Source organism: Canis aureus, chromosome 9 (genome assembly GCF_053574225.1).
Source record: "Canis aureus isolate CA01 chromosome 9, VMU_Caureus_v.1.0, whole genome shotgun sequence".
Taxonomy (NCBI): Eukaryota; Metazoa; Chordata; class Mammalia; order Carnivora; family Canidae; genus Canis; species Canis aureus.
In genome coordinates, this window is record NC_135619.1 from 30,190,989 (window position 1) to 30,218,087 (window position 27,099).

A 27,099-nucleotide genomic window follows, 5' to 3' on the forward strand; every position below is an offset into this window, starting at 1 on the left:
ATGAGAATAAAGCAATTACACCTTCTTTTGGTGCCTTTAAAATTCCAACTTTACAGATAATAGAAAATAAGGGAAAGTGACACATATAATTTATTAGTTGCCACTCTTGCTATTTGCATTGATTTAGATATTGTGTTAGTCCCTCTTTTGGCGATCATACCTGAAGTGGTCCCTCCATAACAGTCTAGGTCATATATTGCTCCTAGATATATTATTTGGCTATTTAATGTCTTTTGGGTCCAAACTAATCCTTTCTCTTTTTCCTTTTTTTTAAAAAAAGATTGATGAATGAATGAATGAATGAATGAATGAATGATAGAGAAGTAAGCATGTAACCTGGGGGCCGAAGGGAAGAGAGAGGGACAAGCAGACTCCCCAGTGAGTGTGGAGTTCAATGCGGGGCTCATTCTCGTGACCTGAGATCACAACCTGAGCCGAAATTGAGAGGCTGATGCCCAACCGAGTCACCCAAGTGCCCCCAAAACAGCCTTTCTATATTCTATTCTGTTATGCTGGGGCTGCAAGTCTGCAAATGATATTTTCAGAATCCATTCCAGTAAGGTTGGACCAATTGGAGACACGAGGAGGAATGGGGAGTAGAAAAGGAGAAAAAACTTTCTTTTCATTTCTTGCTATTCCTTACCTGTGAAGTTCTCCATAGCTTCAGTTTCTTTTGACTCTTCTAGAGCCTGAATTATTACCCACCTTCAGAGGTACTGGCATTAGCCAGGCATCTTCTCTTCTCAAGCTATGAGCCCCAACTTCATGGGGCCCTTCCTCTGAGCTCCCAATGAGCTTATGGCAGCCAGTTGGCAGCCACTCCACAGAGAGCACCAATCTTACGGGCTTTTCTCTGAGTCGCCAGCTTCTAGTAATGCCAAACTGGACCTTTTTGTTCCTCCCACTCTACTGGTGGTAACTTCTTCCTGCAGTTCTCCCTGGGTTCTCTTCATGTCCTATTTCCGCTCTGTTAGTCCTCTAACATCTGTGAAACAACTCCACGTATTAGTTTTCTAGTTAAAATACCTAGTGTAGTTTCTTGTTTTGTTGCCTAGACCCTGATTGATATTCTTAGACTCAATAATTTTAACTAATTTACTCCCAATGCTTTCCTCATTTTCAGAAAATGGGAAGGTATTTGCAACATATCTGCATTTTGCAGGAGCAAGACTCTTAAGAGTCAAAGAAAACTTTTACTAGTTATACACGAGTGAGTTACTGCATTACTGACTCATAATGTTCATTCTATTGTAGTTTAATACAACAAATATTTGCTACGTACCTACTACATGTCAGGAACTATTAGGTGCTGGGGATCCAGATATAAGTGTCATTGTTCCTTATCCCTTCAAGAGAAAGGAATTCCTACCTATTATGTGGTAATAGGAGCTTTCATAAAGGATGCATAAGAGGTTGTGGGATCCTGGAGAAGGAGACTGTACACTGGGCTTTAAGGAATTTAAGTAGACACTGATATTCACTGTGGGCTTTCAGAAACCATAAATAGAAATCTATACTTGGAAGCCAGATATAGTCAGTGCTTTATGTGCAGTAGTTACATGTCACAGGGTTGGGATGCTCTGGCAGGTGCTCAAGGACTAACATGGATCACTGGATTCCGTGTGTCCTGTAGTTATCACAAATGACCACAGTGAAGTAATGAATCCAGGAAGATTTAGATTTGAGAAACAAGACCAGGATGAAGTCATATATCCAAAATTAAATGTCATACTTAGAGTGTGCTAAATTTTGCACTTACCAACATTGCTAAGGAAAGAATTTGTGGGTGAAGATCATAATGATTTAATGAACTATTTCACTCACATATGATGAGTGGTTTGGGTTCTCTTAAGCTTCACTAAGTGATGGTTTATAACTACACAGGGCATGTGTTGCTTTTACCAGCTCAGCATCCCTTTATCCTTCTGTTTAAAGCCCAACATTCCTTCCTTCTTCTTTGGTTATGTGTCTCAGTGTGACTGTTGTTCAAGGCACCTTCCCCTCCGTGGCCAACGGATAACCAACCCAGGCTAAGCAGATTCTCTTCCCTGAGAACCTGAATCTTGCAAGAACAGGCACTGCAGAAGTGAATTCCTCCTGAGGTTCCAAGGGGCCATGCACTGGCTCCTGCAACTACATCTTCTCTGAGCCCAGTTCTGCAGCTTTTTCTTGAATCTATAACAACCAAAGAACAGCCAAAGAACAGATACAGAAGCTTAACTCTCAATTACGTTTATTTCACATGCAATTTCTTCTGCCTGGAATGCATTTTACTACCATCTTTCTGTTTCCAAATACTATATTTTCTTCAGAGATATGGATTGATATGGCTTTTGTAGATATTTGAGCTATACTTGGTAGGTCTCCATTTATATGGTCATAAAGGGACTATCAGGATTCAGATACATGAACCTGGAATTCACCCCAATTTTCCAATTGACTTAGTGTTCGAGTGTGGCAGCTATAGATAGGTGCCGATCAGATCTCCCCTCAAGAGAGAACCTGTTGCAAGAGACCAGTTACCCTTCAGAACTCAGCTCAGCTTTGTCCAAGCTTTCCCTTCGCTGCTCCCAGCTAATGACTGAGTTCTCTATGGGTTTGAAAGCTGAGCCAATCTTTTCTAATATGAAAATCTGCTAATGGGCAGTCTTTGCTCTGGGGGCTCCCCCTTGACTGGTCACAATGCTCAGCTCACAGAGCTGCATTGCAGTCTGAGGTTCTAAAAAATCCTTCTTTTTCCTCTTCTCATTTCACATGTGTCAGATCTGCCTAAGCCTTCCCGCTTACTCCTTCTCGTTTATTTTCCACAGCTCTTTCCCCAAGTCTCCTGCAATTCCACCTTAATGTTTGCTTCTAGAGATCTTTTTTTTTTTTTAAGATTTTATTTATTTATTCATGAGCAACACAGAGAGAGAGACCGAGAGAGAGGCAGAGACACAGGCAGAGGGAGAAACAGGCTCCATGCAGAGAGCCTGATGTGGGACTTGATCCTGGGCCTCCAGGATCACGCCCCGGGCTGCAGGCGGTGCCAAACCGCTGCACCACCGGGGCTGCCCCCTTCTAGAGATCTTAATCTGTGATAACGACTAACCTCTTTGGTTTTCTCATTTTTAAAGCAGGAGCCCCACTTTTGATATCATAAAGTTAATGTTGAAAATTAGACAATATTCTCCCCAGTACAGGTCTTGGCACAGACTCTTATAAACATTTTTTATTGAAGTACATGCAAAAAAAATGCACCAATCATCAGCGTACAGTGTGTTGAGAAGTGAAAAATGGAACACTTCCAGCACCTCAAAAGCATCTTCTCATGCCCCATCTCAACCATTGTGCCCTCACTCCTCTGCAAAAGTAACCACTATCCTGTAGTGATTTCTAACACTACAGATTAATTTGCCTGTTTTGGAACTCCATTTAAGTGAAATCATACAGTATACTTTTAATGTTTTTAATGTCTAGATTCTTACCTGGAATCTTATATTTATTTTGGGGGGGGGGCAGGTGTTGAAGTGCATGTTGTTGTTGGTAGTTCATTTTTTTTGAATTGCAGGGCTTGACTTGTGAATATCCCACGACTTATCCTTTCAACCCTAAATGGACATTTGGGTTATTCCCAGTTTTTGGCAACTATGCAGAATGCTGCTATGAACAGTCTTATAGGTCTTTTTGCAAACATATTTTTGAGGTGTACACCTAAGACTGGAAATACTGGGTTCTGAGTTGTGTCTGTCCAGCTTTAGTTTTTCAAAGTGATTGTACCAATGTACACTCCTACCAACAGTATAGGAGTTCCATTGTTGCACATCCTCATCAACACTTCATATTGTCCTCTTTTTTCACTTTAGTCATTTTGGTGCTATGTATAATAGTATTGTACTGTGATCTTATTTCATAGTGGCATTATTGTTTCAATTTGTTTCTCTGGTAACGAATGAATTTGAATACCTTTACAATGTCTATTGACGTCTTGGATGTTCTTATTCTGTTTAGCTTTATTCAATAATATTTAAAATACCATAAAATGTAGTCATTTTAAGTGTGCAGATAAATGACTTTCAGTAAGTTTACAGTTGTGCGGCTATCACCAGTGTCTCATCTTATTTTTTAAAAGATTTATTTATTAGAGAGAGAGAGAGAGAGAGAGCAGGGGGCAGGGCAGAGGGAGAAGGAGAGAGGTCTCCAGCAAACTCCACTGAGTGTGGAGTCTGAGGTAGGGCTCCATCTCACATCAAGATCAGGACCTGAGCCAAAATCAAGAGTCTGACACTCAATTGACTGAGCCACCCAGATGCCCCCAGCCTTATTTTAGAACATTCCCATCATCTCAAAAAGAAATATCATGCTCAGTAACAGTTACTCTCCCTTCTCAACCCCTGCCCCTAAGTCTACTTCTGTCTCTATATTTACCTTTTCTGACATTTCATATAATCATTACAGTATGGGATCTTTTGTGACTAGTTTCCTTTACCTAACATGTTTTTGAGGTTTATCTGCATTGTAGCATTTATCAGTGTGTTGTTCCTTTTCATTGAATAGTATTTCATTGCATGGTTATTAATACATATTATCCCTTTACCAGCTGGTGGGTAACTTCCACTTTTTGGCTATTATCAATAGTGTGACTCTGGGCATTTGCATACAAATCTTTATGTGGACATATTTTCTCTCAGGTAGATACCTAGATGTAGAATTGCTGGGTCATATGGTAAATCTATGTTTAATACTTTTGAGAACTGCCAAACCATTTGCCAAACATTTTCCAAATGTGCTATTTTACATCCCTACTAGCAATGTGTAAATGTCTTGGTTTCTCTACAATCTCACTAGAGTTTGTGTTTGTCCGGCCATTTTGGTGGGTGTGTAAAAGTACTGCATTAATTTGTATTCCTCTGATTACCAAGGAAGTTGAATATATTTCCATATATTTATTGACTACTTGAATGTTACTTTTTGTGGAGTGCTTGTTCAAAATATTTTGCCCATTTTTCTATTGAGTTGTCTGCCTTTTTTGTTTTTAAAGATCTTTTTTTTGTTTTTTTTTGTTTTTAAGTAATTGCTACACCCAATGTGGGGCTCGAATTTCCAAACCTGAGATCAAGAGTTGCACACTCTATCAACTCATCCAGCCAGTCCCTCCTCCATTTTGTGGCTCATCCTTTCCTTCTTGTAAAGGTGTCCTTAGATAAAAGAGTATCTTAATTAAGTCCACATTTTAAAAAAAGATTTTATTTATGAGAGAGAGAGAGAGAGAGAGAGAGAAAGCAGACATAGGCAGAGGGAGAAGCAGGCTCCCTGAAGGGATGTGGGACTCCAGGATCATGCCCTGAGCAGAAGGCAGACATGTAACCACTGAGCAACCCAGGTGTCCCAATTAAGTCCATTTTATCACCTTTTTCTTTTATGGTCAAGGTCTTAATGTTCTGTTTGGGAAATCTTTGCTTATCTCAGTTTGTGAAGATAGTATGTTTTATTGTACAAGCATTATAGTTTTATATACCTTAAATTATTTACAATATTTGGTATTTTCATTGTGTAAGGTAGATTCAAGATTTCCTTGACTTTGTTGTTTTCAGTAAAATTTCAATATAATTAATTGAAAAATCTATCCTTTGCTTCACTCCAGGGCAATATATCTGTCAAAAATAAGGTAAGTGTGGGTCTGTTTCTGGACTTATTGTCTCTCTTCATGCCAGTGTTACCCCATCTTAACTGCTAGAGCAGCTTCATCATCTCTTGAAATCTGGTAGCCTAAGACTTCCAGGCTTGTTTTTCCTTCTTTGAGACTGTCTTGTGTATTCCTGACCCATTGCATTTTATGAAATTTTAGAATCAAGTTGTCAATTTCCATAAAAGTATCTGCTGGGATCATACAATCTTTAAATCAACTGGCAGCTTTACAGTATCTAACCTAATTTGTCAACATGGCATCATCTGTCATTTATTTAGGTCTTCTTTAATTTCAGTGATGTTTTATTAACTTTAAGATACAGTTCTTACATTTCATTTTTTATATTTCTGTATTGTAAATGGAATCCTTCTAAAATTTTGTTCTCTATTACAAGTATATGTATATATCATGTTGAGAGTGCACCCAGATGTTTTTCCAGATTCACTTATGATTTCTAAGTTTATATCCAAGTGGTATTTTTATTCCTTTCCAAACCTTTTAATCTTTTATTTTTTATATTTCTTAGTTTACTAGGTTCATTGAAGTGACTAGAATCTCTAGTACAATGAATAACAAATGGTAAGAGTGAGAATACTTGACTCATTCCTGATGTCAACGTAACCATCTTAAAAAAATGTTTCTTGCTTTCTCCTAAGATCTATTAGGAACAGTCTGAAATTTCTCAGTAAAATCTAACATGATTCCTTCTGCTAAGGTTGGTATGGGAGTTTCTTGGACTTTCAATACAAGATACTGGGTATTTCTGTAATGAAATAGGATATAAGAAACTTGAAAAAAAGCAGAATTTAAAAAACCCCGTGGTAAGTCCACCAATGTATGATTATACATACTGAAAATACAATTAAAGAATAAAGATGCACTCTTTAGGCCCTTAAGTGAGATTCTTGGTGAAAAATAAAGGAGCCAACTTCTTTTTATGAACTTTATGAACATGATCTCACTTAATCCTCCTAACAGCCGGGTGAAGCGGCCATAATTTCCAATCAACAGATAAGGAGACGGAGGCCTAGGCAGTGGTAAACTGTCTGAGTGTTAAGTGCTATGGTTCAGCTGGTGACTGAGTGTTACATGGACATATATAATCTCTATGTGCTGTAGAAATTCTGAAAACCAGAAAACAGTCTGGCTTAAGCAAATGAGAGCTGTCATGTAAAAGTTCTAGTTTGAACTGAGTGCATTGAGTGAAGTAAAAGGTTTACATTTTTGGTGACAAACCAGAATTTTGGGGCGGGGGGTAGCGTATGAGTCAAGCACAAAAGCTGGAATAATCATGGCTTCTATGTTCTAGGGTGCTTGGTGGAATTGTGGGAAAGGATAGACAGGAGGCTTAGCCAAAAAGAAAAAAGTAGTTTGATGAAAATATTTTCTCTCACAAGACCTTGTGGATTTACTTATCCTAGTTTTTCTTTCCCAAATTACTATGCCTCCTTCCACATTATGTATACATTAGCTATAATCAGTTAATATTTATTGAATGCCTACTATGTGTATGGTACAGTATAGCTGAACTGTTTGTTTATTCATACTGTTTGTTATGTAGCAGTGGTTCATGCTTTTATTTTTTTAAAATAAATTTATTTTTTATTGGTGTTCAATTTGCCAACATACAGAATAACACCCCCACTCCCCGCCCTCCTCCCCTTCGGTTCATGCTTTTAAAGTTAAAACTTTTTTACATCAAAAAACCCCAAATGTAGGCATGCACATAACCAGAGTCCTTAAGGTTTGTCACCCAAAATGCATGCCCCTCCCACACCCCTCACCTCAAAAACAACTTTTCCTTCTTTTAGCAGATTATTTTACTTACCCTGTCACTAAATAAGCTATTTCTTGACTTCTAATTTTTAGGTATTATCCACTGATTTTCTACTGTGGAAAATGACAATCTAGATTAATTTTTCTACCTACTTCCACAACACCATGTCCTCCTCTCCCACTACAACTATGCTGCAATTTTTATTAGGTTAATATTCACTGTTAACAAGGTTATGCCCCTGGTCACAGTTGGCTTTTTCTTCTCTATACACCATTTTGCCTTCCTGGAGTTAATAACTGCCAGTTTTTTGTTTGATTTCAGATTTAGATAAGGAACAATACCATCTCTGATTGAACCCTGGGATCTGGAGAAACATCCCCTCCACCCCGCCTCTGATTGCCACTGAGGCAGTAGATCTAAATGGGCTCAGATTTATCTCATACTCTTTCGGCTTTCTACCCTAGGGCTTCCTCTGACACTTAAGGAGCCTACTTGGACAAGTGCCTGAAGCAATCTGGTACACTTCAGGAGGTAACGCCCCGGCAGCAACTTAATCATGAGGAGGGAGAATCCGTAGATACAGGCACTGACCACTGGTCTTTCAGGAGGCAATTGTGGGAACTATCACACAGCTTGAAGACCTGCTAGAATCAAGCTGCCATTGTCTACATGGCAAGGACTTCAATAATGAACCCCTATATCAACTTTTCCCACTTCTCCATCTCAGTATTGGAAGAGATAAGTCTCTCATGCCTATTTTTTGGGGTCTCTAAAGGAAATGATCTTACCCTTGTTCTTTTCTTAGTTTGTTTTAGGAGAAACCTCTTACTCTTTGCTAGTTGTTTAACTCTTAAGGTACTGAGATGCATCAGGGATTTTATGTTTAATCTTTCTGAAACAGTCTCTCCAGGAGCTTTTATTTTTTAAAAAATTTTATTTGAGAGCGAGCGAGCGAGCGAGCGTGCGAGCACACCAGCAGGGGGAAGGGTGGAGGGAGAAGGAGAAGCAGCCTCCTCACTGAGCAGGGAGCCTGACTCCGGGCTCCATCCCAGGGCCCCTGGGATCCTGATCTGAGCCGAAGGCAGAAATTTAACTATTGAGCCACTCAGGTGCCTCTCTCCAGGAGCTACTAATATGCTTCAGTTAGGTTCTCTATGCCTGGTGCACTGTCATCCTTACATCCCATTGCCATCAACCGGGGATTTCCTTCATCTCCCTCCTGTGGAATCCCATTTTCTGCATCTTATGTCTTCATTCATGCCCTTATTTTTATGAAGCGACATCCTCTTCTAGCTTCCTGAGAAAGGCTATATGAGGTAAAGTTTCTTTTAGAGCTTGTACCACTAAAAATATCTTCATTTTTAACCATTAGGTTTGATTAATAGTTTATTCAGATCCAGAATTTTAGGTTGGAAATTTCTTTCTGAATTCTGAAGGCACAGCTTCTGTTGAAATTTGATCCTGATTCTTATTCCTTGGTATATAACTTGAACTTTTTCTTTGGAAACAGCAAATATTCCCTTTGACCCCAGTGTCTCTGAAACTTTACAATGATGTGCTTTGGTATAGGTTTTTAAAATCTACTGTATCTTTTCAATCTAGAATCTGAAGTTCTTTAGTACCGGAAAAATTTCTTGAAATACTCCACTGTTTTTTCTTTGTTGTTTCTTTTTGGAGAGACTGGATAATGGGCCTCCTGCGTTATTAATCTTCTTAATGTTTCCATTTCCTTTTATTTTCTGAGAAACTTCTTCAACTTTTTAATGTTTCAAGTTTTTATTGAAATTCTAGTTAGTTAACACAGTGTAATACTGGTTTCAGGAGTAGAATTTAATGATTCATCACTTGTATATAACACCCAGTGCTCATCACAGAAACTTCTTCAGCTTTATATTCTAAACCTTCTATTCATTTATCCAGCTGTGCTATCATACTATTTTCTAAGAGCTTTTTATTTTTTGTAAGCTCCTTTTTTCGTATCCTACCCTTGGTTCATAGTTGCACCATCTTCCAGAATATATTTTTTTCTTTGACATTGTCCTGGATAGTCTATTGCCTCTAAGAGCTTTTATCCCCCCAAACTGTTTCTTCCTTGTATGTGACAGGTTTTCCTCAGATATTTTAGAAGTCTTGGTTGTTTTATCATTATTAATAGCACAGGACCACAAGACTAACTATGAGCTCTGGATGCATGGAGTGGTGGGCACATTAACTATGATTTTCATGTCACTTGAACTGGCTAGACTGCACAGAGAAGACTTCGAATATTGTTGCGATGGAAAAGTCTGGCTGCCAGGATTCCTGGAGAGAAGGAGGACCTTGGTCTTTGTATCTAGTATGTAAATATTTAATTTTGAGTATGGTCCCCTGCCATCTCGTGTCTTTCAGTTCAGAGGCCCCCTTTACCATGCCCAAAGTAAACAAGCACACACTTACTGAAATCATATCAAATGTGCATTTTTACAGAAAATTTACTTTATATTTTATTTGCATAACATTTTATTGTTTGCATATTGCATAGTGAAAAGAACAGAGTCACAAGACTCATGGTCTGGCTCAACCACCAACTTGCTGTGTGAACGGGGTAAATCTTAACCTGGCTAAAACCTTATTTCCTCATCTGCAAAATAGAGATGATAATACTACCTATTTTACAGAATTGCTAAAGACTGAATGAGATCGTTACATTGTTTTCCTCTCAAGTAACTGCTGAAAAGAATTTATACTTTGTTATTGCTAACTCCTTGTTCATCATCTCCATGCTAACTGTTCTCAGTAAATACATTAAGACAACAGGTACCAATGTGATGTTTTAATTTTGAATACTAACAATAGCAAAAGAGAAGCAAAATAAAAAATGGCCCTATCCTTTTTTATTTTTAGAATACTGGTTTTTATAATACTTATTTATACTATTTCATCAGGAATTCAATTTCATTTAAAGATTTTTTTCTTAAACCTACTCAAAACAAATACCTACATATGTGAAAAAAACCAAGATTACACATGTAGCTGCTTTACAGTTTCCCCTCTGGTATAGTAGAAGTAAAATACATATCACGGGCAGTTAAATACATCCCTCCCTACATTAGGGATGATAATATATGTGAATATTAATTTATTATGCATGATCCCTAATGTAAAAAAAAAATCACAGGTATATTATACTGCTTGTCAAGAATACATACACATGGTAGTCATATCTAGACATACATACCCCCTAACAATATTTCCAACCATTATCAATATCTTCTGTATGATCCCCTACAACTATTATAATTGAAAACACAAAACTCCCTTTTAAGGCAATTCTGGATGATACTGTATTATAAAATATTTGTGTTAAGCAAAACTGCATGTATGTCCTGAACCCAGACATACTGCCTCTAACCTCTTAAAGTACTACTCTTAAAACGTAAACAAAATTTTTATACATTATAAAAAAATTTAAGCTGCTCTGAAACCTTCCTCTGCTAAAAGTTACATACATTACACCACTCCAGCAAGAGATTAATAAATAAGGATTAAATATTCTATTTTACAAAAACATACAGAATGGCCAATGTAAAAGTGAAAGGCTTATCTGATAATTTCTTTATCAAATTATGTTCATTAAGAAGGAATAAAACATGGTATAAAATAAGAAAACTGTCACTAAATTTATCTCTCTGAAGATAATCATGAGTTATCTAAAAATATCATGGCATCCTTGTTACAAACATTATTTTTTTAAAAGACTGTGTTTCCTGGAACTAGAGGACTATTTGTCTCATAGCTTTTATTAAGCAAACTTGATATAACCACCACACAGTGGCAAGAGATAGAATAGCTGTTTCCAGCTACAGAAAATACTGAATCTACCTTAAAGTACAGATCATTTGAGATATAACTCATAAAAGTTAAAGTAAATCATAGTGTAGTTTGTACTGAACTTAAGATGTTTTTGCTTTCAATGGAGTATAGTCATTTTCCTGTATTTGAGATCAGTTTTTGTTGTTTAGTAACTATTTTCATGTCCAGCCAAGATGTAAAGATTGCTGTGTGCAGTAGGATTTTCTGTTGGCCTACTTTCCAAAACGACAACCCTGCAATTAAATAGAAACAAAAGGCTTGTTTAAGGGTAAAAACAGAGATTGTATGCTTCATTCAAATACTAATATCAAACCAGGAAAGAGTATCATTGTTCATATTCTCATAAAGATCACAAGTGCACTGTCAAATTTAGCTTTCCACTTTATAGCTTAAAAACAAAACAATAAGAACTGATGAATTTATGAATATACAATACTGAAAACATTTCAGGATAGTCTCATTATCTACTCCAACTAAAACCAAAGTTTACTTATATATGCCAACAAATGGTATAAAGAAAGCTTTAGAATACAACTGGCTCTAGATCATGAGGGTTAGGGGTGCTGACCTCCCCACCCCCCAGAGTTGAAAATCCATGTCTAACTTTTGCCTCCCCCCAGATTTAACTATTAGTAGCCCATTGTTGACTGGAAGCCTTACAGATAACATCGACAGTTGATTAACACATATTTTGTATGTTTTATGCACTTATATACTGTACTCTTACAGTAAAGTTGGAGAAAAAAGTTAAGAAAATCATAAGAGAAAATACATACATTTACAGTACTGTACGGTATTTATTGAAAAAAAAATCTGCATTTAAGTGGACCTCTGCAGTTCAAACCTGTGCTGTTCAAGGTATATCAATGATATACGCTAGCAAGAAGAGGGTGAAATAAGAGCTTAGAGAATAAAACAGGACTCTAAGAGATACCCATCCAAACACTGATTCTGTGACCAGCCTGAACTGAAGACCAGAGGTTCTCTGTCCTTGCCTCACAACTGATGCTTACTATAATTCTGCTGCAGTAACAACTTTTGATGGGAAAATAGGAAGAGGGGTGTATTTTATTAGTTGTAGAGGTAGACAATACAGACTTTGGAGAACAAAGGCTAGCAAATTTTTTTCCTAAGATGGCACAGTTTAGGAATTTGTCTTTCAAATTTGTCTCTGTGTCTTTGATCACAGAGATCACAAAATTCCTAATTTAGACTTCAGAAATGGAGTCAAAGGTTTTCTTATATAAAAGCAAATGTCAGGAGGTGCATATTATTTTGGGTTTATGTAGTGATAGTTAATAGAAGGTAACAAACTAGAAACAAATGATGAAAAAGAAGAGACTTGAAATATGTCATGGTACTAGGGATATAAACACTTGTATTAACACATTTTGTTTTGGTTGACTAGATCTCTAGAGTCATGATCCTCATGCTGGTGAAAAGACTACACGGAGATTTCTTTAAGTTTCTGAGCCTTCTAAGAATTTTGTTTGAAACAGTTACAGGGCGATAATATAATTAAGAACACAACTACTGCACTCCTTTGGTAATGAAATTAAAACAACCAAACTCTTACCTGTCTGATCCCAATAAGCGGAACACTCTTGTTTCATCTGAGATCTCCTGGGTAACCTATGAAAGAAAATACTTGTAGTCATACCTTTGTCCCCAATCATAATTTAAAAACCATTTAGACAAAAAAAAAAAAAAACCATTTAGACAGAGCAATTATTAAACACAAGGATAATTTTTGATAGGCTCAATTCCTGAAATGAAATGAATTTTGGTAAGATTTTTTTGAATGCCCTACTAGAAGAAATAAATCAACATTTATGGAACATCTGGTATGGGTCAAGTACTTTCCTTAGAAGAACTCTTTGTGATATATAATTCCCATATTACTGAATAACACTAAAGCTCAGAGAAGTTGAATAACTTGCTTAAGATTCTATCACTGGTAGACCCAGGATTTGAATAGAGTCTTGCTAAACTGTAGAGCCCCTACTCTTCCCTTTGCATCAGTGCAGATGCTTTAGGTAACACTCCAGAGCCCACCTGAATTCCACAAAGCTGTGCTGGGCACTCCCACGTGCCAGGGTCTTACATCAGTGTATCTGTGTTGTTCCTCGGCTGTTTTCTCCAAAGCTATAGAAGGTACATAAACTCATGCGCAGGTACTATTCCACAGTGTGGGGAATTTATACCCCTGGGAATAATGCTTAATCAAAAGACACATCAGTTGGTGTATAATTGCACCAGCCTCCCCACCATCAAATGAGTCTACTTTGAAGTGTGCTCTATCTCCTTCCTCAGTGGTCCCTTTAGGGTTAAGCCCTGGTGCCCACCGTAGGAACCTGTTTATTAATATGCTCTTTACTGGTTTTTTGTCCCTCTCTATCTTATGTTCCTCACTCCATTACTTGTTTTCTGGGATCTACTCCCAATGAACTGCCTGCACTTGATTCTTTGTCTTTGGGTCAACTTTTGGAGGAATCCAAACTACAGCAGTGTGTCTATAAAATAAGTATGAAAATAGCCTGTTTTCAATGAATTTGCAGTCTAGCTGAGAAGACAGATAAATTTGAAGTAGGAAATTAATTATGTGCTTTACTACATGGAGCTGACTTTCAGAGTACTAAGTTGAGAAATGTTCCAATCATTATGGTTGAATGGTTGAGTATTACTTTATGAATATCACAGCTAGGCCAAAAAATAAAAGATGAGAACACAGAAAGAAAGAGGTAAGCAAGATTAGTTAAAAACAGGAAACAGAATTTGCATGTGAGGTAGTGAACAACAAGTATTTTCTATAGATTTCTAATCACAGGAATGACATGCTGAAAATAGGATCTAAGGACAATTAATTTTATGGCAGTAAGTAGGACTATAGGTTATATTAATGCAGGGACCTGGTGACATTTAGTGACATGAGTAACTAGATAAACTGACATATCCAAAGACAGCTGATTTATATCATTTTCTCTTGGAAGCATTCTAATTCAATATTCATATAAGAGGTATAAATAATCAGTCACATATAAAATAAGAGCATGGAAAAAACTAAAGATAATTCAAATAGAAAACTTGAATAAGCCTTAAAATAAGTCCACAAATGTATGAGATGATGGTATAAAAGAATTACACAGGTATTTACATGAATAGGAAATGTCTACGTTAGTATCATCTTAACTATTAGGATGTATCTGATCAAGGTGGGATTCCAAGTCCCTCTCCTGCGTGAAATGTAGCCTGATTATCTCAGCTAGAAGTGATTTTTGAAGACCCTTCATCCAGACTCTGCCATTTAACTAGCCATTTAACTCTGGCCAAGATACTTAACCACTCTGTACCTGTAAGAAATGGGAATATAATAGTACCTAATCCTACTGGATTATTAACTTCAAGTAAGCTAATATTTGTAAAGTGCCTAGAACATAGATATGCTAAAGATTTGATATTATTTATAATTATACTTCATTATGCTTTATAGTGCTATAAAAACAGTATCTTGCATGTTGTTGGTACTCAATAATTATTTACTAAATGAGTTAATTTTTTTAGATTTTCCTTAATCCTGTGATCTAATATATATTCATTTAGAATTTTAAATACTAAAAAAAGTATACACTTACAGGTTATGGAAAAGGCTTATTAAATTTAGAAAAGCTTAGTAACCTTGGCAACCACATTTACAAATTAGAGAACTGAAATTGTGCAAACTCATGTTTGACAATTCCTTGTGGTCATTGAGAATCATACAATGAATACAAAACATTATCTGAAGGGAAAATACTGGCAATTTTGCTCTATCAGTTCATAGCACTAAAGGCACTAAACAAAGTAATGTGGGTTCAGAAAGAAAATGCATAAATTGAATGTTTCAGCATTTAAAATCTTTTGTGGGAATCATGGGAGGTAATGTGAGAAGCCTTACCTCATCTGATTTGAAGCTTTTACCCTGCATTCCATGTTTCCAGAAAGCCAAAACACTATCTTGAAGGCATACTAAAAAAAGATTAGAGAGAACAGAAACTAAAATAAAGCACAGAGTAATTCTTTATACATTTTCCTTCACTGTTTTTAATAAATACTAATGTAAAGCTCTCCAAGTGCTTGGTGCAAAATTCCACTGTCTAGACCATCAGTTCCCAACATTTTTGTGGCTAAGCCATGCCTAAGCTCAAATAATTTATTGAGGCAGGGTCATGCAAGTTTTCAAAGATATATATAACAGACATTCATTTAAACAGGGACTAACTTCTGCTGAGCTGGATATCAACATATTAACTTCTCTTTAATATACTATCTTTTGTCTTAGGTAAATAAAATAAATAAAACATACATAATTGGTTTTTTGGATCAAAAACATGGTTATTTAAATATTGTCATATATTTACGAGTAGCTATTAAGGAAGTGTCTTTTATTTATATTTCCCTACCAGAAAATTTATTTTAAAACCTAAATTATCTTACAATCCAAAATCTAACCACACACTGAATACTTAAGATCTGTGAACCAATTCTTATCAGAGGGACTTCCAGTTATAATACTCACTGCTGCAGGCTTCAGCCCTGTGGGCTCCCCCTCCATCTCTTCAGGCCTCTGGAGCCCCCTGGGACTTTGCCCTGGACTTGCAGGCCCCACTGCTCCCATGGTGGTTCACAGTTAAGCTTGCCCACCTTCCCAATGACTTTGGATTCAGAAGTAACCATGACCTCAAAGTGTGGCCACCACAAGACATGCTACAACCCCTCCTGCTCCCTACCCATCTCCCATGCTCCCCTGGTGTGGCCTGAAGGTCTTGGAAGGAAACCTGTTCCTGCTGTGCCTTGTCCATCTCTATGTTCTGCTTGGTTTCAAGCGATAGGCCTAGACCCACTGAGGCACCATTATGGGTAACTTAGAGGTTCAGAAACAGAGTAGGCAGGCCCCACAATTGTGAGGGAGGAGAGTAGGGTTTCTAGGCCCTTCCTGGTCAGACACTGTAGTCATTAAAGTGCAGACAGTGAGGGAGGGAGGAGAGAACGACGGAGAGAACCCATCTGATTTTTGGAGAGTAAGCCATATGCTCTACGCTGAAAGTGACTGAAGCATTTTGTTTCTTACTAGAATATGGACTCTATAAAAAGTTAATGTAAGAATGTTTGGGGAATATAAGTTAGCTCAATAAAAATAAAAGTATTTTACAGTAACAAATCACATGTTTCACTAACTGTGACAAATAAAAGACCTAGTTACTGGTCTTTTTTTTTTACTTTACTTTTATTTTTTTTAAAGTAATTTAAAGGGACTCTTTTTAACCCAGGAAGATCCTTGTGATTATTTCAAAGTTCAGTAGCAAGGAGAGATGGTAGCTTAAGAGGAACAAACTTTTGTCTAACAATCAAAATTCCCTAAAAAAAATGAGGCACCCATGAAAAAGTTTAGGTACCAGTATATTTCAGTTAAAATGAAAAGGAACTAAAGACCTATATGTCAGAATTCCTATTGAAAATATTATATCTTAGAAACTGGTATATGCAACATCCAGCACATAAAGGAGTAAAAAAAGAAACTAATTTCAAAATCCCTTTTGTCCTATCATCTGTAGAATGTTCAGGTTTCCTGCTTCAATAAATTAGATTTTCCAATTGCAAGCAAATTACTTTTATGCAAAATGTTTACATAGAAGGATGAATGTACACTGTGATAGGGCAAAATTTCAGTTGAGAAACCATTAAAATATTTAATAGATAAAACAGAAACTTTCTAAATGATGAGAAACACCTTTTTAAAAGAATATACATTTAATTATAAAATACATGTATTTTTTATGGTCCAAATAAAAACTGTCAACTTGGTTTTAACTATTTTTCACTTATAGTAGTACAGTCATATCATAAATTGTTGTAAAATGTTTCCAACTATGGTGTTTTTTTCATAAGTTCTATCATCCCCGGGGAAAATATTTACTGACATAACCAGTGAGAATGTAAACAATAATAGAATATAGTAATTTTTATCACAAAACCAATGAGTCTTGCACAGAGTAAAATACTCATTGACAAGGAAGCAAATGAAATGGCATCTTAATTTCCAACTCCTATGGAAAAATAGTTATTTATAAATATAAATGGACCGAGAAGCAATAACCATCAACACAACACACACCAACCAGAACTTTTCATGGCAAAGGATTATAGCATATCTAATACCATTAATCACATCACACAAATACCTTCATGATTTGGAAAAAAAAAACTGGGAGAAGTACATAATTCACTTCATGCAGCAAAGGGAACAATGAACAGAAATTTTTAAAATGATTTCAAGTTTTAAATACCCAGAAAACAACAGAAGATTTATTAAGGTCTAGACCTGTGCTGTCCAATATGATATAGCAACTAGTCACATGTAGCTATTAACACTAAAATTATATTAAAAGTAAAAAATTAAAATGTAGCACTAGCCATGTTTCAAGTACTTAACAGGTGTGGTTAATGACAACTAGATTTAAGAGCACATAGAACATTTCTATATCACTAAAACTTCTACGAGACAGTGGTGGTTTAGACAACCCTAAGTATGGAATGAACAAAAAAATCAAGTATTCTAAATACACATTGTTAAAAAAAAGAGGCTTGGGCAAAATAGGTGAAGGGGATTAAGAGATACACACTTCCAGCTATAAAGGAAATAAGTCACAAGGATATAATGTATAATACGGGGAATAGTCAACATCACTGTAGTAACTTTGTATGGTGACAGATGGTAACTAGACTTATTCTGGGGATCACTTCACAGTATATAAAAATATCAAATTACTATGACATATACCACAAATAGGATATTGTATGTCAATTAAATTTTTTTTAAAAAGCAGACTTACCTACAGATTCAATGCGAAAATCAAAACTTAGCTCAGAGGCCAGTTTCTTACTTGATTTTAGTTTTCCTTGTAGATTTACAATTTTTACAAATTCTTAAAAAAAGAAAAAGCAAGTCAAAATGGGAAATGCAAATCTTAATGTAAAACTTAATGTAACTTGATATGTGGATTTTATATGGATACAGAGCAAATATTCTTAATAAAGTTCAACTATTTATCATGATTCAAGTATGGCCACTGAAAAACAGTCATTAGTATGTATAAAACTGTGTTATAAAATATAAAAGTTAGTAAATGGCAATTCTACTGCTATTTTTTCCTTTCCTTTTTCTTTCTCTTTAGGATATACTGAACATATACATTCTCATTTTTGAAAAGCAGGAGTTTCAAAGTGGCGACCTTAGTAGCAAGTACTTAGCAATCAAAGTTGATTTATTCCCTTACAAATTATATAACATATGATAAATAATATTTGTAGTAACTCATAACTTTAGTATATGAATAATATCATACAGAGGTACACAGGGGCAACAAATAGTACTTCTCAAGGGTCATAATTTCTTCTGGGATGGTGGGTACACACAAATCTATTTTTCATCTATTTGTTTTTAATTTAACTATCTTTAGCTCTGACTAGGAAAATACCTTCTCTCTGTATTACTTACTTTTTATTTATTTTATTATTTTTTTTATTTTTATTTATGATAGTCACAGAGAGAGAGAGAGGCAGAGACATAGGCAGAGGGAGAAGCAGGCTCCATGCACCGGGAGCCCGATGTGGGATTCGATCCCGGGTCTCCAGGATCGCGCCCTGGGCCAAAGGCAGGCGCTAAACTGCTGCGCCACCCAGGGATCCCTCTGTATTACTTTCTTATCTGTCTACCATGATTTATGATTATAGGCCTATCTCCACTGCTGCTTACTAAAACTGATATATACTGTATAGTTGACAACTCATTTTTAAAGTCTCATTTTGCTTCTTTAAAAAAACCTTAAAAAATTCAAGAAAGTCACCTTTCCATTTACTTTGAAAAATAAGAAATGGAGAACCTACCTAATCAAAGGTTTTTAATATTTTTTGATAAAATACATAAATCAACAAAATGAAAACTAAGTGCGATTTATTTCCTTAGATGACTCAGAAGGTTTTTAGGGATTTCAACATTAAAGGTTCAACATTATTAATATTAAACTCTGATTATTTGCTTAATCAGTACTGAACTTCCTACTTGTTTGGATAAAAAAGAATTTATCAAATTCACTTAAAGGTAACAGAATAATACTCCAACCTTACCAGTATTCAAAGAAACAAAAGTACTTAAAGGATGATGGGTGAATGAAACTGAGTTTTAGTTTTCTTGTCTATAATATTAGATGATCTTTATGACCCTATAAGGCACGGCCACCAGAGAACTTTTCAGAGAACAGAAATTTGAACAAAAATACAGGCAAATTCATCAGTTGAACAATTTTAAAAATTACCCTGATCACCTATGGGCAAGTTCAGTAATTTAAAAAATATTGGACTGGATCAAATGTAGCAATAATTGACAAGTTTCAAGTATAATTGTAGGTCTGGATGAATTTCACTTTATATGATTTACTGCATAAAAATAAGGCGGGTTTTAAGAATCAGACTTCTTTGTTTGAAAATTGAAATGATTCCTGTTGTTGAAGTTTTTTCTGCTTCTCCACTGCTTATAGTATAATATATACTTAAAACAATACAATAATCTATCTCCCTGCATCAAAAGAAACATGACTAGCAGGTAAAGGTATCAAATCTGTCTGTACATTAGATTCTCACTTTTACAGGACTCCAAAAGTTCATGTTATATGACAAAGTGACCATACTAGTATAATCTTCTATTTTTTCCATTAATTAGAATGAAGTAGGGAAAAAACTCTCAGAATAGTTTTGTACAGAATAGTTTTATACAAAATGTTACCCCAGGATTATGGCAAACTCCTAATATGTTTCCAAGTAGGTCAAACAAGATAAAGAAAAAGTCAGAGAATAGTATTAACAAACAGATCAATTAACTACTGTATCTGTAGCCAATTTAGGTTTTTCATCAATAAAAAAAAAAGCCACTTTTAAGGTGAAAAAGTGAAAATCTTGAATATTTTAATAGAATTCCACGAAAAGAACTATTATTTTTTTTTGAAAAGATCTATTATATCAAGTAGTATACTCAGAATAAACTTTAAAATAGTACTTACTATCTAAACACACTAAAACGGTATCTCTCTCCAACTGTGTTACGTGGATGGAATCTAACTGTTGGCTGCCTTGGAAGGGGAAAAAAACAAGGTTAGCATTCTGTAACTTCTATATGCTTTAAAAACCAGAGCTTAAAAAAGAAACACAAATTCTGATTTTTTTTCTGTAATTTAAAACTAGTCTTTAAAATTAGCACAGAAGTTTTATTTTGTAATTATGTTACCTTTCAAAAACTGTATGTAGGTCAACTTAGAACAAACCTAAGTCCTAAGCATTGCTAAGTGAGCTTGAGAAAAACTCCACTTTGCATTTAATGGATACCTCAGGTAGTTATAGAAAGGTGAGTTACAAACTTAAAATGAAGCCAAGGGTAAATATGGGAAAGAAACTAAATGCATGCTATACAGTGACTAGATTTTGCTGCGTATTTTATAGTAGCCAATGGGAGGATGGAAGCCAGATCAACATCTGAGATAAAAATAGTCAGTAATTAAGAAAAAGCAAAAAGAATAATGAAACTATGATCAGAGAGAAACTTTCCTGGTGTTGGGGTTGTATGTGTAAGTGGGACTTCCTTTTTAAAAAAAAAAAAAAAATTTATTTATTCATGAGAGACCCAGAGAGGCAGAGACATAGGCAGAGGGAGAAGCAGGCTCCCTGCAGGAGCCCAATGTGGGGTTCGATCCCAGAACTCCAAGATCACGCTCTGAGTTGAAGGCAGACGTTCAACCGCTGAGCCACCCAGGTGTCCCTAAGTGGGACTTCCTTTATTAAGAAAACAGAGTAACATAATCAACAATATTGTCAATAGCATCTTTGCAGGAAGCAACTTTCATAACTTCACTGATATTCACAGGGCTGCTCTGCTAACAGATGTGATGACATTTTTGTAAAACATTTTGGGAAAACAATTCATTTTAGGCACTCAGTTTGCCTGAATGGTCTAGCTGAATTGAAGAAAAGATTTTAGATAATTTAGAGCAGCCATTTTTAATGACATCTCTTTGGGAAGCCCATGGATCCTCTCCCTTAAAAACTGCACATTTGAACATAAACACAAAGTTTTATATATTACTTTGGGTGTTTGTGGACCTTCCAAAAAGCTCATACCAAGGGAAGCATTTAGATCTACAGAACCCATAAACCGTTGGTCCCTTGGGCAACACTCTAAAATATAGTTTCCCTCAGTAGATCTATATACATCTATATACATTCAACAAATATTGAGTGCTGATAATATGTTAAATATCATCCTTGGAAATAAAGATAGAGCAATAATAAATCACACTGAGACTGAAAGAGTCTTAGGAGTTCATTTGAACTGTTACAATGTTGCCAATTCAAGGCCTGACCTCAATAATGAACACAGATGGGAGGTACATTAACATCATTTGCAAAGATAGAGAAGGCTAATGCTAATAGTACAACTTCTGCAGGAGGGTGATTTGAATGATTACCCTTAAGCAGAGTCCTGGCTCTCCTCAGAAAGTAATTTTGGGTCTGCCTTAATGTTAAAACTGAATAGAATAGTACCCTTAGGCATTTAAAAACAAAGCAACAACAACAACAAAACACCTCAAAGCCCCCACCCCCAAATTCACAGGAGGACTAACTAAATGTCTACCCTGAGCAATGAAATCTCTTCATAGATCATACAAAAGAAAGTGGTTGCCAATACAGATCACTGTATGAAATGACTTGCTCCATACTACCATTATATACTAATCAGAAAAAAAAAAAAAAGTTGGGGCTGTCTGCCAAAAATTATCTTGGTTTTTAAATAAACTGATCTGTAACTCTTCTTTTTAGCAGTAACTACATAATAGAAACATGTTTCTGTTTGGGCTGCTTATATTTCATGATAATAAACGTCATTCACACCTTTCTGTTAGCTATACAGGAAGTGGTGCTTATAACCCAACTAAAACCATTTAAACAATAAATTCAGAAGAAAGGTGGAGTGTAGATAGAGGTGGGAGGGTACAGAATACAATCTTTTAATGTAAATCATGACTTGGTCCATAAAGAGAGCAATCATAGATAGTCCAGTGCATGCTGGAACTGGGCTTGTACTCGGTTGTTAAATTTTCAGGAATTTTGTGAGCCACATGACATCAGGTTGGTAGTTTGAAATATTCTCTTGATGGGAATATTTACGCCCCACAAACTGAAAAACACTACAAACCAGGCTTCTTTGCACCTCAAGTACCTGTTGTTAAACATTTATCAAGATGCCACTGGTTCATATTGATTCTTATTCTCAAAGTGACACTGGTATTGTTCTACATTAACTTCAGTAGCTGGATTGTATAAAGAATTCTTGTAATTCAGCCTATAAATGAGCAAAAGCTGAAAAGCATTTGAATTTAATGATTGTAGGAAGTGTTGGGGAGAAAGCTGATAGGAAAGAAGGTAAATCTCTTTGCTTGAGAAGCTGATAAAATTTGAAAAATATCTTAGAAAATTTAATTATTTAGTAAGTTAAAAAATTAACTGATAACAATTAAGACTTTTATATGTCAGGAATCGTTAAAATTTTCCTTGAAAAAATAATCTGTATCAGTTGCCTCAGGCAAATAGAGATCATAAATAATATGTACATGTTCCTCTGGACTCACTTGGGAAACTATATTGATTGACTCTTTGAACCAGCCCATGCTTATTCTGCTTTTTTTTTTATAGGCAAAAGCATCAATAGTTTAACATAAGGTTAAAAACACTTACCTGCACCAATTTCTGTAAACCATGAAGATGCAGAGTTCAAATTGATTGTCTCAAACTGAACAACCTGATTTGATTCGGTGCCCTTGCTAATAGCTACACAGACCATAGGATATTCCTGTTCTGGTATTACCAGCATTTCAAAAACATTCAAAGGACTTGGCAAAGGAAAATCAAAGTGCTACAAAAAATAAACAACAGAAGTATAATTTAGAAACAATCTCCCCATTCATACTATTGAATAAAGCCAACAGATAGGCTTTCATTTCCTCCTTGATTGATCTACTTCTAAAAAAGGATTACCCCTAAAATGATCATGATAAGGATGAGTTTTCTATAAAAATATGTTTTAGAGAATTGGCCAGATTCATCTTTATGTCTGTGATGCTTCTGTAAGCTTATTAACATAAGTTAAAGAGGAAATCTTAACAAGAATACAAAAAAACCCTAAACTAAGTAAACATCCATAAATAATTATAAATGTGCTGACCCTAGATAGTAGCATTGATATCATATAATTTTAAACATTTTATTTTAATTTTTTTTTAGAGAGGGAGAGGAGGGGGGAGGGGCAGACAGAGAGGGGGAGAGAATCTTAAGCAGGCTCTATGCTCAGTGCAGAGCCTGAGGAGGGTTTCGATTTCAACACTGAGATCATGACCTGAGCTGAAATCGAGAGTCAAGACACTCAACTGACTGAGCCACCCAGGCACCTCAAGGTGATATAATTTTAGCTTCAGTTATACCACTAATGTTTTTTAAAAAAGAAAACTATAAACAAAGTCATATATACCTTTATCAACATGAATTTCTGCATTGGCTCATACCATTGAAGTAAAACAATTCCAGACTGTAAAGCTCCACAGAGGTATTTATGTCCTGTGTAAGGGTTTCTGACTGGAAAGAAAGAAATTAGACACAACTGAAACCCTGAATACCTTGATATGAACACATAATTAGTTTAGTTCATTAAAAGTAACAACTGAGGTATGCTCATCTAAGAGCTAACTCAAACTTTATAAAGGCAGTGCTAAAATAAATAAATAAATAAATAAAGGCAGTGCTGATACATAGAAAAAACAATGAAATATGGCTTGCCATTGAACCCAAATATGGATTGAAGAAGAAACTATTTGAAGTAATTACTTAGCTGCTAAATTAAAATCATTGTTTCTATTCACAAGGATAAGAATAAGAAAGATAATGTTTTTTCTTTTGGCTTTATTACTCTTTCCTTATCTCAAATTTAAATTATATACATTTACTTCTAAACATCTTTAATAGACCAGGTTGTTAAACATAGGAACCTTCTACAAGTGACAGTATTTTAGGTCACTAAAACACCTAAACTAGTATGTAATCTAAAGAGCTGTCTTTTAAGTAAACTGACTGAAACAGAAGGTCTAGGAAGCAACTGAAATAATCTATGATTTCATCTCTGTTGTAGTAGTTTATAGTTATCTACTTAAGATGAAAATAAACTATTTTACATTTTATTAAAGATGTAACTTTACTCAAAATTACAAAAACTCATATTGGTCTTTCCTTCTCAATTTGACTCTCATCAACGACTATGTATATTGACTATAAGAGTAGTTATTTGCAAATAAGCTCTATCTTAATATATTTATGAGTTTGTATCTTAGGTTGTAAGCTTTTAGACCTTTCTTGAGTCGCAGATATTGGGAATCTGAGAACAGATATGGACCTGATTCTCCCTAGAAAAATGCTCATGAAATTTATTTATAACTAAGAAAGTATTCTATGGAACTATGCAGCATGAAGATCATTGAATAAGCTCATTACTTCAACAAATAGAATAAAATAGGAAGTTAAGAGCCCAGGATCTGAAGTCATGGACCGGGTCTGATCCTAGGTTCTGTTTCTTACTAGGAATGTAACAAATATCATGGGGTTGTTTGAAGGTTAAATGAGATAAAATAATTATATAGTATAAAATTTAACCTTACCCCAAAAGAGGTCTGGCCTCTCTTCCCCCTTTGGGAGGTAATCTCTAAACTTCAGGAATGTCATGTCTGATGGGAGTATTTTTGTTTGCCTAGGGCCTTGGGTCACTGAATAAGTGGTATAATCTAACACTATGATTTAGGGTGAGGGCTCTTGCAACACTGGGCATCCTTGAGGTGAAGGATAGGCATGCCAAAAAGACTAACAATGTGATTTAGGATAGGGGCTTTGGGTCATGCAGTGTCAAATGACCTTCAGAGGGACTAGATATTGAGATCAATCATGTGGACAACCATCCCTGTGTGATGGAGCCCTAATAAAATCTCCTGAGTATTGAGGTTGGAGTATGCTCCCTCAATGGCAATGCTCCATGTGTACTGTCACATATCACTGCCAGAAAATTAACACTATTATTCCATAGGGAGAGGACAACAGAAACTATGTTTGGTACTATTCCTAGACTCTGCTCTATGCTCGTCTTCTCTTGGCTGATTTTAATTTCTATCCCTTCTCTGTAATAAATTGTAACTATGAGTATAACCACTTCCAGTGACTTCTGAGTCCTTCTAGAGAATTTTTTTTTAACATGAGGGTGGTTTTGGAAACTTCCCAAACTTGCAATTGGTGTCAGAAGTAAGGGTGGTCTTGTGTGGATTGTTCCTTCTAACTTCATAGTTAGCTAAACTCCTATAATGTCTATAAAGCACTAAGCAGTAATGGTTTCATAATTGAAGGTGTTAAGTGGTGAGTAATAAATGGTAAACTAGGATATTAACGAGACACAGCCTCAGGGACTATGGTTAAAAAACTCCAGGAACACCATACTCTGGGAAAGCATTAGAGCTATTATCTCCAAACATTTTTATGCCCTGTCCTGCCACACAGTCTTGTGCTTCAACGGCCCCTTAACTCCTTATTAAAAACAGATATAAAGCCTACCTTCCTTCCTATTTGATACTATGACTTTAGTCTTAAAGAATTTTAAAAATGTTCAGTTCTAGTTATCCAGTTTTAAAAATAGCGTTTACTCACCTATACAACATTTGTGGCAGCCTTTAGTATCAGGAATCTTTGTTGTTAAAGCAAACTTTCTGTAACACAGGACAATATAAATGTACTCTACTGCAGCAACTCCCAGACAATGGGACTTGTGAACTGGTTGCACCAGATCCAGTCAAATAGCTTTACCAAACCAATCTTAGACTCTGACCCCCAAACTGCCTGATTCTCTAGGACTGATAGAGGGCCTGGGAATCTGTATTTATAAAACTTCTAAAGGTTATTCTCCTGGACAGCCAATCTAAGGAAACACTGATCTTTTGAATTCTATGTGAAGTACACTTTAGTGTAAACTACCTTTCAAAATTAGAACAAAGCAGGTTTTTTAGTGGGCAAAGAAAATTGGCTATTTTAAAAATAAACGCTAATGCCCCTCACCCCCAACAGAACTAAAATATTTTGTACCTTGGTAGTATACGGTCTGGAAACCTATGGGTTTGAATATGGGCAGCCAATCCTGGTTTTTTGGCTTGTTCAAACAAAGCTATAAGATTATGAGAGTAGAGCTGAAAGGTTTTTCCTGTAAAAGAGAAACATGTTACTTTTATTAGGATCCTTTACAGTGGAAAAACAAGAATCTTCAAGCAAAAGAAAACATAATTACCTTCTAAAATATGGAGTCCAGAAATGTTCAAAAAGCCAAGTAAAATAGCAAAACACATAAAAAAAAAACAGTTAATACATTTTGAAAGATAATAGTTTTAGGTAGATAATTGCATTTCGTAATATACAAATTATATATATTTTAACTAATAGGTGATCTGGGCAGAATACTTATAAGCCTTAATGAAGCCAGCACAGAAAGAAAGACTGTTCAACACTGTTGTTCAGGGAACTGATTTATAATGATATGCATATGAATATTTTAGTATAACATGGGAAATTCTGTAAAACTCTATTACATTATCTCTCTGGGATAGACCTATTTATCAAGAATTTATCAAATTACCTTGGATTAAAA

At 35.6% G+C, this 27,099-nt stretch overlaps 1 protein-coding gene across 4 annotated transcripts in view; it reads right to left on the reverse strand.

Annotated features, from left to right (window-relative positions):
• Positions 1 to 9,898: 9,898 nt before the first annotated feature.
• The window catches only part of MAP4K5 (mitogen-activated protein kinase kinase kinase kinase 5), a 108,849-nt gene continuing 91,648 nt past the window's right edge, over positions 9,899 to 27,099 (reverse strand). For all 4 annotated transcript variants that reach the window (XM_077909239.1, XM_077909240.1, XM_077909238.1 and 1 more), the window contains 9 exons: positions 26,544 to 26,658; positions 26,112 to 26,170; positions 23,905 to 24,008; positions 23,115 to 23,292; positions 20,390 to 20,458; positions 18,167 to 18,259; positions 15,232 to 15,302; positions 12,874 to 12,929; positions 9,899 to 11,530 (listed from right to left, as the gene is read on the reverse strand). In XM_077909239.1, coding sequence (XP_077765365.1) covers positions 11,443 to 11,530; positions 12,874 to 12,929; positions 15,232 to 15,302; positions 18,167 to 18,259; positions 20,390 to 20,458; positions 23,115 to 23,292; positions 23,905 to 24,008; positions 26,112 to 26,170; positions 26,544 to 26,658 — 833 coding nt within the window. In that variant the 3' untranslated portion in view covers positions 9,899 to 11,442. The remainder of the gene's footprint in view (positions 11,531 to 12,873; positions 12,930 to 15,231; positions 15,303 to 18,166; positions 18,260 to 20,389; positions 20,459 to 23,114; positions 23,293 to 23,904; positions 24,009 to 26,111; positions 26,171 to 26,543; positions 26,659 to 27,099) is intronic.